The sequence below is a fragment of the Cyprinodon variegatus genome, unplaced genomic scaffold, assembly GCF_000732505.1.
Source record: "Cyprinodon variegatus isolate N-32 unplaced genomic scaffold, C_variegatus-1.0 Scaffold112, whole genome shotgun sequence".
Lineage (NCBI taxonomy): Eukaryota > Metazoa > Chordata > Actinopteri > Cyprinodontiformes > Cyprinodontidae > Cyprinodon > Cyprinodon variegatus.
In genome coordinates, this window is record NW_015150565.1 from 778,769 (window position 1) to 790,816 (window position 12,048).

Sequence of the window (12,048 nt, forward strand, 5' to 3'; positions counted from 1 at the left end):
ATACCTTTAATGAGATATGAACTGTGAATGTCTTTATAAACTAAAAAAGGTGTCATACAGAAACCTCACTCACTCAAAACTGAACTGAGTGAATCTAAAGGCAGCACAAGAAGCAGAAACACTTTACTGAAAAACTTTACATGCCTGCACACACATCCACTTCAGGACAAGTATGAATAATAAACAGCTAACATAGAAGTAGATGAAGTAGTTTCACACCCTAACATTGCACTTTCTTATTTTCTAGCATTTTTCTCAGGGCCAATATCATTAAAACTTGTAGTAAAGCTTTTCTGCAGTTTTTGAATATTCAGTTTCAAAATTCAGTAACGGAATGGCACAGAGAAAGACAAAATGTATTGGAAATATTAAATACAAAATACATACAATATATTTAAGTTCAGGGATCGGTTTTAACATAAAATGAAATATTAAAGTAGAAAGAAAAATAGCAACACGAATACATAACATATCAGCATATCAGTTTGTAGTGATCTCACATTATTGAGAAGGAAACATGATGACATGTAGAGTTCAGTTGTATGATTGTTTTCACTTAAATATATATTTTTAAATAATTACTGCTTCTTTTGGATTCATTTTTTTATACCTCACTGTGCTCTTCGAGCTCTCTACCTCTATTTTAGTTTTAGTGAAAAAATAAAAAGCAGGTTAACATGAGTTTATCTCTTTGCACTTAATGTCCTGAACAGACATCAAGAAAGAAACTAACTTTAAAAATCCAAATATACAGACTGACGGTTACTATACGTGTTAAAACAAATGTGTCTCTGAAACTAATGACTGAGTGATTATTGTAGTGGTTTTAATATTGGTCATTTTTAAACTGGAGCTATTAATAAAAGAAAGACTACATTTATTTAAAGTGCCCTCTGTGCCGCTAAAGCGACTCTTATAGAATAAATTGATTTGTGATACAAAAAGTCAGGTAATTAAGGAACTTGATATAAATACGAAATATGAAACATTTCAGTCAAGATGCAGAATATCAGACTTATAAAACATGAGCTGCTATTAGGGAGAGTAATGCTTCAAAAGTGGAAATAGCCAAGAGAAATGCAGTCACTTCAAAAAGTATTAGCATCTTTCTTGATTTTATTTTTTCCATGTTTGTTGAACTTGAGTGTTTTTGAGAACAACAGACTATTTAAAATAGTAGTCGATTACCCCTTTTTCACTCTCCGAAAAACCCACTGAAACCCGGGAACTATCTGCTTTTACTTGGAAAGGGACCCTGGTTAAAGTCCTCTTCAAACGGCTCCACTCCAATCAGCTTGCATCAGGAACATCAGACCTAAATCGACCCGATAATTTACGTGATACCTTTGAGAACAAGATACTGCTCTCAATAAGCTGCACCAGTCATGTCTGATCTAACAAGCCAAAAAACTCTCCTATAGTGAAGCATCTTGCTGAGGGAGATGCTGAGGAGCAACAAATCAACAAACATATTTACCGTGTTTGGTGTTGTATTATACTCTGATTTAGTTGTATGATTGTTTTCACTTAAATTTATATATATTTTAAAAATTATTGCTTCTTTTGGATTATTTTTTTATACCTTACTGTGCTCTACCAGCTCTCTACCTCTATTTTAGTTTAAAGGGGGAAAAAGGCAGGTTAAACATGAGTTTATCTCTTTGCACTTAATGTCCTGGACAAACATCAAGAAACAAACTAACTTTAAGCTATCGTTTTCATAAAGCTTGGCCCTAACCCACGGGTCGGCAACCCGCGGCACCAGAGATCAGTGGTCAAAGCCTGCAACACATGTCACAGTCTTGGGCCATGGACCCCAAAGGGGGAAAAAAAAGAAGATTCCTGATGAGAACAGTTGATTCAAAGAAGAATGGATCAAATCATTCAATGCGGAAGGATTGCCTGCATCTTTGCTTTGGTACGAGAGTTTGTCAAATAATAAAAAGAGTAATTTGTAAAGGCATTTCCAGGGAAGGCTAAATATGCAGCCAATCACAAGCTTGTGAGTGAGAGAAAAAGTGTGATTTCAGAACTTCTGGATAAATATGAGGAGAACAAAGATATATTTAAGTGGACTGCATCTCAAAACTCCACTACTGCTGCTAAAACTTCCACAGATCAAACAACAACTGGGTTTATTAAATCACATCAGAGAAAATATGACCAGTGTTAAACTTGAAATGATAATGCAGAACATCTGAAGGAAAACAGAGTAAAGTTAACATGAACATTTTCCATCACATCAACTAAAAGCTCCATCCCTGCATACAAATCCTGCACAGAAAGTTGTAACAATGGATAGCTAACAGAAATAGACAAAACAGTTCCTCACCATAACATTGTGCACAATTGTTTGTCTACATTTCTCTTGGGCTGATGTCACTGTTATACCCTGGACTAGAACCGTAAAGCTGTTTTTGAGTATAAAGNAGTATTATCAAAAGAAAAATTAAACCGAAATGTGGGGGAATGATATTAAAGGAAGGTGGTTCTATAAAATACGAGGGAAGGTTTGAAAATTAGGAGAAATATTGGAACAGAATTCAGGAAAGGATCATAACTACATTAAGTTTGGGGCACACGGGACTTAAATGAACATTACATATAATTGAAAAACAGGAAGATGTGAATTCTGTGCGAGAAATTAGACAATAGAAGATGTAATGTATTAGTAGGAAATAGCAGAGGTAAGGTTTTTCTCATTTTTGTATGAGAAGTTTATTTACAAGTTCATATTTAACATAGGTGTTAAGATAACATAAGCCTAGTTTTGCTGGTAGATTTTTAAATATCTGTATTAACATTTTTTAAGTTTATTTAGTTGTTGTTGTTTGTTTTTTTTGCCTAACAAATAGAGGGGTAGTTTTCCAAAATATAGCTTTAAACTTGAACTGCTGGGATTTAAAAATAATGATTTTGGAACATGCAAGGTATTAATCCATTTCTGTGACAAAAATCAACATATTTGAAGAGAAGCACTATCATAAATCTCCTCAGAGCTTCAAAACTGACAGTTTTTGATGTAGATAAACCCATTCAAGCATAAACTCAGCGTTTCTCACAATGTTTGTTTTTGTTTTAGCCATCCTGCAGTTGTTTGAAGTAAAACCTCCTCCTGATCGGCAGATGACGAGTTCTGGGCTGGACCAGGAGGAGAAGCTGCTTTCTCCTTGGAGACAAACTGAAGCAGACGCAGATGAGCTAACCTTCGGCCATAATGAGGAATTTGATCCTGCAAGTGAAGACTTTAAAAGGGATTTTAAAAACTGTGACTCTTTGCCGCAGGATTTTAATAGTCTAATAAAAGGAGAGGTTAGTGATTCGGAGAGGCATCCAGACATGCGTCAGCTCAGCTGTTTTTTCTGTGCAGCGGAATTTACAACAGGAGGTCTGCTGACCATACACACATCAGGTCACACGGGAGAGAAGCTGCTAACCTGCCTTATCTGCAAGAAAACCTTCACCTCTGACTCAGAACTTGTTGATCACGAGTGCAGGTCCCTTAAACATCCTCAAAGTCGACCAGAAGAGCCGATTCCAGCTGATAAACTCTGCTGCTCTCAGTGTGGTGAAGAGTTCTCCACAAGCAAAGACTTAAACCTTCACCTCGGACTACATTTAGGAAGAAAACAGTTCAGCTGTTCCATCTGTAACACCAGCTGTATCGACCAAGATGCGCTAATTCTGCACATGAGGCTCCACACCAGACAAACCCAGTTCACCTGCCATGTCTGTGGGAAAGACTTTGCTTGGAGGAGGCACCTGACCAAACATATGGAGGTGCATAGGAAAAGGAAGAAGGTCTTCAGATGTAGATTGTGTGGTGCTGAATTTAATACCTATTATAGGCTGTCTAAACATAAGGCTGTTCATCAGACATCAGAGCTTCCTCAGGGTCAGATGGAGACTAATGGAGAGAAGGAGGCAGCTGATGGAGACGAACCGGCAAAATCAGAATCTGATTTGATAAAAGAGACAAACATGAAGGTTTCAGTATCTTTTAAAACTGAAAATGACTCTTTGACAGACTGTAGACAACTTCTGCTAGATTCCACCTCTAGCAGACCTAATAATGATCCTAAGACTGATGAGAACACATTTCTAATTGGACAGATACAGGAGGAGGTGAAGCAGGAGGATTCCAAGCCTCCACAGATAAAAGTAGAGGAGGAGGAGACAGAAATCGTCAGGTTCTCCTTAAGTCCTGGATCGATGAAGACTGAAGAAGACGAGAAGAAGTCCCTACCCCGTCCCAAAAACGAGGAGCAGAATATCCCTTTGGAAGGAGAACTTTCTGACTCCGACACGGACGACAGCGATTGTTGGAAGCCGAAAACAGGCTCAAACTCTGAAAGCGATTCTGGCAAAAATCCGTCCGGCTTCTCTGAAAACAAACCATCAGAGTCTCTGGAACCCGAGAGCGACGACAGCGTCGACTTCTGGAAGGACTCCCAGAAGCCACGGTCGAACTCAAACCCGGTGAGACAAGAACCTTCGGAGAAGGGAGTGAAATATGTGACGGACTTAAAGCCGTACAGCTGCCCTCAGTGTAGCAAAGTGTTCCGCTACAACTCCTATCTGAAGATTCACATGCAGCAGCACACAGACAGGTACGTCTGTTCTATCTGTGGACACAGATCCACCTCAAGTTCAAACCTGAAGGTTCACGTTAGAATGCACAGTGGAGAGAAACCGTTCAGCTGCTCGGTTTGCGATAAGAAATACAGCAACAAGGCCAGCATGCTGTCCCACATGTCTGTCCACGATGCAGAGAGGAAGTACAACTGCGATAAGTGCAAGAAAAGCTTTGCGTGGTTCACGGAACTCAAATACCATCAGTGTGTCGACGAGTCGCCAGGTGAACAAACGCATGAGGAGGATGCAAGCATCAATCTGAAACGACACACTTTATACATCTGAAATGGTTCATCTGTGGACGAATTGTTGCTTTATTTAAAGTATTTATAGATTTCAATTCTTTCATTTAAGATACATTTGTTTAAGAAAAGAACAGAAGGGATAATGAAAAATGAAGATATTTAACATTTTTATGGCCTTTTTTTTATTCTTGTGATAAACAAGCTTTTGTTTGCAAAATTGTTAATCTTGGAAAAAAATTACTTTGTTGTTCTCACAAAGAAGCCAAAAGTTTGCATTAAAACTTGATGACTTGAGTTATTCTTCATTTATTGTGTTGCATTCACAAATGATCACAACTTTGTTTCTTAGTTTGAAAATTTGGCAAATTCAGCAACATATATTTGAAAAACCCATTCAATAGTTACCCTTTGGTAAACAGAATGTAGTTCACACTGTAGCCTCTAGGTGGCAGTAACAACACTCTAATCTGAGGTGTGTTTGAAAAGTGCTGCAGAGGTTCTGGTCTCATCTGGTCCCAACAAAAGTTATTTTCTTGTTTGCAGAGCTGCTGATGAGCTAGAGCCTCCTCCATTTTCAACATAACAGTTCTAGAAAGGTAAACAAATAACATAATAATTTAGGTTTAACAAACGTATTTTTCTCATTCTATGCATACAGATGCATCAATTAGCTCCCCTTATATTCAAAAATATAATGGATCAAACAATAGTTTTATGCATTCATGTGCGGACCAGCTGGCACGTTTTATATTTTCCAAACCTATCCAAATCATTTCCTTTATCTGCCCCAAGTCCCTGCCTGTCTTACATCCTCTACTATTGGTGCTCCAAAAATCAGCCATAAGCTGCAGCAGCAATTATCCACCCTGTTGCCCTGAAGGTTTGCAGACCTTTTCACCAACTAGCCAAAATAGTTTAGATTAAGGTGCACTACATTATTCTCACATGTCATTTGTGTATGTATGTATATATATATATATATATATATATATAACTGATTTTTAAATTTTATTTTAGTTTAATATGGGAAAAAAGTCAGAATTCTGTCTTTAATCTCAGAATTCTGACTTTAATCTTAGAATTTCTGACTTTTCTCAGAATTTTGACTTTTTTTCTCAGAATTCTAAATTTAATCTCAGAATTCTTTTTTTCTCAGAATTCTAACTTTAATGTCAGAATTCTGACTTTAAACTCAGAATTCTGACATTTTTCCCCATATTAAATTTTAATAAAATAAAAATCAGTTTTAAGTGGCCCTAATCCTCTTCTGAATAACCTGCCCCACAGACTGTTTTGAAGCTACTTTATGCATGACATGAGCTGGTTTGCTTTTAAATAAAGATGGACCATTTTGCATTTGTGGATATTAACTGATCATATCTGTTTTGTAAAGTGGTGTGAGATTCATTTTATTTTATTTTTTGTCTCTGTTGATAAATATTATTATGGGACTGCAGAAAAGTGGTTTAAATTAATTGCTTCTAATGAATCCTCCTGAATGTATTGCTTCAACTGGAAAATTATGTCAGAAAACGCAAGTCCCTTGCCATGCCAACAATGAAAAATCACTGAACTGTTTGGCATGCTGGAGTTTAAGTGGAGTGACTCAGCTCATGTAAGAAAAAAAGCATAAGTGTCTGTATTTGTTTAGATTATTTGTTGGTAAAAAAAAGACAATAGACAAGTGATAATTTTCAGCCCATAAAATCACACTTTTTTCCCTCGGATATATGGGATTTTTAAGGCTTAAATGATGGTTAAAGTCACTTGCAGGGTGTTGGTGGTTAAAATGTACATAAATATCTCAATAAATACTAGGGAGGGTTAAGCTCCCCTGTAAAATTTGTACAATCATTGACAATATAATAATTTTTTTTGTCAAACTGGTACATAAAAACATCACATATTAAAATATTTAAAAAGACCACTAAAACATCTTAAGTGTACTGTGGGTTCAATAAACAATATGTTTAACACCTTACTAGGAACTCTTAATGCAAAAAAAAAAGCCTCACTAGAGTACATAATTTGAATACGGCTATGAGAAATTATTAGTCATATCTTCTCTGGTTCTTCTGTTGAAACCTGCTACACCATGTTGGTGTTTAAAAAAAAAATAAAAGCCTTTGTGAATAAATGAAAATAGCCACTCAAAATATGGCCAAGGTACACTAACAGATGCCGATGGAGATGACTTCCTGTTATCATCAGCTGTGAGTTTTATTTTGAAGGACTTGAGCTCTACCGGAAGTAGCTAATACTGCCTAAATAAAGCTAGGCTCATGTAGCGTCTGTCGGGTGATTGAACCAATCTTCGGCATTTTTAAAAGATGCTCTAGTGTGCACTGTTCATTTTTCATCATATCTGTAAAGCTTAATTTGAAATGACTTTTCCTCCTGGAAGTCTCAGAGAGTCGTGTGTTAGCTTAGCCTGTTAGCTGTGCTCAGACTGTATCACTTTTGATGGATCAGAGACACTTGAATGGAGATCAGACTGTTTCTCTTTTAGGCCAGAGAGATTCTTGTTGAGATTGCGTGAAAACCTGAGAAAGTTGAAGAAAGGATAACTAACAGATGGAGGAACCGACGCGCAGTGAGCAGATGGGCTCTGGTATTCACCCACAGCTCCTCAGATGTTTGCATGCAATCAAAGGCTGCAACGATAATAAAAACATACAAATCAGTCAAAAATAACTGTTCAGTTGATGTAAAGACATAGGCAAAAAAGAAAACTTTCCTTTGTGAAAAGAGGGATGCTAACAGGAAAGTCACATTCTAAGGTTGGCTGCATGAAAGTTGAAGGATTTATAAATTGTATTTATAAAGGTTTAAATACAGGGTAGAGATTTTTCTGATATAAATCCAAGTAACTGCAAAGAAATGTTATAGGCTTGTCTAAAATTAGATCCCACACTTAAACACTGTAAGGAAAATAAAATAAAATTATGTGCAATTTACTATTTGATACTTTCCTTGTATTTGACATAAATATATATTTCACACATATACAAATATCCATATATATAAATAAATACCCATGTAAACACCCTGTGCAATAACCGTGTATAATAATCCTACTATATAAAAAAAAAAAAAAGCTGTCATATGTGGACTCACTGTATATACTGTATATATATTCAACGCACCTTTTTCATCCTTTGGCGCCTTCTTCTATTTGAACTGATGTAACGAGTACATTTCCCCACTGTGAGGTCAATAAAGTCAATCATCAATCAGTTGGCTTAAGAAAATCCGTCATAAGTAAACTTTTTCTTGAAGGCCTATTATTCTTAAAAACCTACATCTTAAATAATTCAAATCACGAGCAGATTGGTATGAAAGTCGTTTTCTTTCAAAAGATTTTCTATCAATCAGAATTTATTTGGTATTCTCAAGTGAACAAAAAATAATAAAAATTGACCAAACTTAAGATTTTTTATTTCAATTTTATAGTGAATATTGTTTTAATTAATGTCAGAAATCATCAGCTCCAAGTCCTTGAGGTAGGGAGACACTCTTAACTTCATTCCAGTCTTTTGGTCCACCCACAGATTCTCTATCAAAATTGAAGTTGAGTCTGTGGTTGGGCTGCTCTGACACATCATTTCCAGTCAGCGAAAAAAAAAAAACCATTTAGATTTAAATTTACCAAATGTATGACTTTAGGCTTGATTATAATTTAAATTAAAGAAACAATGCAGAAGCAGTCTATTTTATTAATGGAAGAAAAGCTCATTAACAAAGTAAAATGAGCCATGATGAAAAATATTCCCTTTTTATGCTTAAGAAACTTAAATTTAGATACATTCTGGAATCATTATGTTATTGATATGTTGTTTTTCTTGAGAGCTGTTTTTGCTGTAACATGTTTGTGTTTCCTGCAGACGTCCAGATGCTGTTGGTGATCAAAGAGGAGCAGAGCTGGAGTCCCACACCAGATAAGGAGGACCAGAAACCCCCACAGGTTAAACAGGAGGAGGAGGACACTGAGATCACCAAATTCATATTCGATCCCGTCTGTGTGAAAAGTAAAGACGATGAAGAGAAACCGCTGCTCACAGAGCTTCATCTCAATCAAAAGGAGGAGAAAAGAGACTCTGATCTGGGTGAATGCTTAGAACAATATCCACAGGACAAAACTTCTGACTCGGAGACGGATGTCAGTGATGGAAACTGGGAGGAGAGCATTCAGACGGCGTCACGTTTAGACTCTATGACCAATAAGGAGACCCCTGTTGGCTTTAACTGCTCTGAATGCGGCAAAACCTTCACCAGAAGACAATATTTGTCAGAACACCACAGAATCCACACAGGAATAAAACCTTTCGTCTGCTCCATCTGCAGCAAAGCTTTTACATGGAAAAACGGGTTAGTGCGACACATGAGAGCTCACAGTGGAGAAAAACCTTTCAGCTGCTCATTCTGTGACAAAACTTTCTCCTCCAAAAAGAATTTAATGGAACACACAAAAGTCCATACAGGGGAAAGACCTTACAGCTGCTCCTTCTGCAAGGCGTCATTTAAACGAAGTCACACTTTAAAGGAACACACAAGAACCCACACTGGAGAGAGACCTCACAAGTGCTCGATCTGTGGCCTAAGCTTCAGATACAGGTCCTATCTAGTTGTTCACGTAAGAGCTCACGCTGAAGTTAAACCTTTCAGCTGTTCTATCTGCAATGGAACGTTTAAAAGGAAGCTCTCCTTAGAGGAACACATAAGATCCCACACTGGAGAAAAACCTTTCAGCTGCTCAATATGTAATAAGAGTTACTCCCGCCAGTTAGGTCTGTCACGCCACATGAGATGTCACACAGGAGAGAGACCTTACAGCTGCACCATCTGTCAGGCCACGTTCAGATGGAGATACGCATTTGTGAACCACACAAAGATCCATACAGGGGAATCATCTTAGCTGCACAGACTGTTGTCAAAGCATCATTTGGTCTCTGATAGCTGAGTTTAAGCTGTTGTGGTTTCAACTATGATTTGCTAATTGTTAAACTGGATGTGAGAGCAAAGCATACAAGCGACTGCTCCCTCCTCTCATATATGGCGTATCATTTAGGGACAGAAGATAAATATCCAAACACTATTGAAAAGAAAACTGAAAACATTCAGAATCTTATAATAAAATAAGACCCAGAAAAAAGGAGGCACAGGCCTTTTCTTTTTGAAAGGAAAACATATGATTTATTTTTTAAGGTTAAAAAGAAAAAAGACACAAAACTAAAGTCAAATCTGGATATATGTGCTCTATTTTTTTTACCCAATTTTAGAGCATTTTCTATGAACTTCTATCAATTTAATTTAAAAAAAAACATTATTTTTATTATAAAAGAAAAATAGGGATAGAATGCATTAAAATTGTTCAAAGGAGTGGTACCCATCTTTTTTTTAGACTTAAACTTTATAGTCATTTTGTTCGCACAGAGTATACAAAATGAAATGTTATTTATACAGATTCAAGCAGTGAATGAGGACCAGCTTAGCAATGTAAAGGAACATTTCCATTCATAAAGTGCAGCAGTGATCAAATGTAAACAGTGTGGAAGAGACATGGTGCAAAAAGGCATTGATGTCTAAGAGAATTATCTAATATAATGATTTGACATTAACCTTGATTCCTGAGGTGACAAGACATAAAAGGTAAAATTTTTTGTTTACCAAAAGTGTTTTATTTGGAAGTGTCTTGACAAATCCCAAGCAAATCTCAAGCAAGCTGCTGACGTCTGTTTACCTGCATGAATTTTCAGTCAAAGTTGGTGAACCCATGAAACCTTTGAGGGGGGTGCCAGTGAGGCAGTTTTAGACACATAAGCAGGATTTCAACATAATATCCTGGGGGATTCATATAAAACTGACTTAGTTCAAAAACCAGGCTTAGCTGGTCATGTCTGGCTTATTCTGCTGTTTTTCTGGGTTTCATAATCCTGCCTCGTTCTGAGTCTGACTCTGTTTTTTTGCAGACAAGCAGAGTGGCACAGTGGAAGTGTGCTGGGCTCATAACTCAGACGTCAGTGGACCTAAACCACCATAAAAGTGACTTTAGGGGAGGCGGCCTAGTGGTTAGGGCATTGAGCTTGGAATCCTGAGGTTCTGAGTTCAAGCCCCACTCCCACAATCTGCCACTCTGGGTCTCTGAGCAAGATCCTCAACCCCACACTGATCCCCGGGCCCCGCACAATAGCAGTCCACTGCTCCCCAAGGGGATGGGTTAAATGCAGAGTTAAATTTCTCCAATGTGAGATATAATAAAGTTGTATTATTTATTATACCCTGTAACTTAGCCAGGTCGGGACCAGGGTTAGACTGATTCTGATTGGTTTAACTTCAGTCAGAATAAGCCGTCCATGTCTGTCTCTGAGTGAGTTTTATGAAGTACCTCTCAGATCTATTTGCCATGTCTGATTCAAAGGTGTCCCATGTATGGATGTATGATATTTATAGAGAAATATAATAAACATTAATATGCAGAACTTATAGTGTTATTCTTTTTTTCTTTCCAAGAACAACTCACCCTGTTCACATTCAGCTCTCACACATCTTAAACATTTCTACTTGGCTCTTTTACAAAAGTTTTTCCATCCATCCATTTTCTGACACGCTTAAAGGGAAAGACTGTTTTTTTTTTACATTGGGCCCTTGATTTTACGTTATTACATCATGTTCTACTCACCCATATTAGTTTTGTGTCATTTGGAGCTGTTCCGAAGATATTCGGTTTTGTAATCCAAGTAACGTCTTCCTATGGGCAACGAGTTGAAGGCACAAACTAAACCGTTCATAATTTATTCTTTATGGTACACAAGCAGTTATATTTTTTATATCTATATTTTTTTTAAACAAAGCGGAGTGTGTGGCAAAGAGAGGACTTTTTTAATTGTCCCATTGCATGTGTATCATCTTTAAAGTGGCCCAAATTATGATACTCTGACCTCTGTCATTTAAAGGGCATAAATGCCCTAAAAAATAGTTAATGTATCAGCAAAACTGCTGCATTGTGTGGGAGGCGTGGCTTTGAGGAGAAGGTGAAAAAGATAAAATATCTCTACCCTTTCTAAAGAAAATGTATACAATATATTTGTAATAAAAAAACAAAAAGAGAAAATTATTCACACTACTAGGTTTTGTTTCAGCAATAAATACTGATGTAAACTGATGTTAT

The 12,048-nt window shown here is 36.9% G+C and overlaps 2 protein-coding genes across 4 annotated transcripts in view; both read left to right on the top strand.

The window, feature by feature from the left end:
* Window positions 1–5,816, top strand: part of LOC107084927 (zinc finger protein 271-like) — a 10,894-nt gene extending 5,078 nt beyond the window's left edge. The window contains exon 2 of the mRNA XM_015375009.1: window positions 3,083–5,816. Within this exon, the coding sequence (XP_015230495.1) occupies window positions 3,127–4,920 (1,794 nt within the window). The 5' untranslated portion in view covers window positions 3,083–3,126 and the 3' untranslated portion in view covers window positions 4,921–5,816. The remainder of the gene's footprint in view (window positions 1–3,082) is intronic.
* Window positions 5,817–7,147: 1,331 nt separating this feature from the next.
* LOC107084965 (gastrula zinc finger protein XlCGF8.2DB-like) lies at window positions 7,148–11,332 on the top strand. 3 transcript variants are annotated; one of them, XM_015375042.1, is made up of 3 exons: window positions 7,174–7,279; window positions 7,390–7,491; window positions 8,765–11,332. In XM_015375042.1, the coding sequence occupies exons 2-3, from the start codon at window positions 7,455–7,457 to the stop codon at window positions 9,793–9,795; spliced, it is 1,068 nt and encodes a 355-aa protein (XP_015230528.1). In that variant the 5' UTR covers window positions 7,174–7,279; window positions 7,390–7,454; the 3' UTR covers window positions 9,796–11,332. The 3 variants fall into 3 exon arrangements, with proteins under 3 accessions (XP_015230527.1, XP_015230528.1, XP_015230529.1); XM_015375041.1 differs by having other exon boundaries at window positions 7,148–7,491; XM_015375043.1 differs by lacking the exons at window positions 7,174–7,279; window positions 7,390–7,491 and adding an exon at window positions 7,502–7,660.
* Window positions 11,333–12,048: the final 716 nt, after the last annotated feature.

What these genes read in the sequence shown, in the direction of transcription:
- LOC107084965 (XM_015375041.1), top strand. Translation starts at nt 7,455, where the DNA reads ATGGAGGAACCGACGCGCAGTGAGCAGATGGGCTCTG. An exon ending in CAGTGAGCAGATGGGCTCTG is followed by an intron (nt 7,492 to 8,764) that starts GTATTCACCCAC and finishes TGTTTCCTGCAG; the next exon opens with ACGTCCAGATGCTGTTGGTG.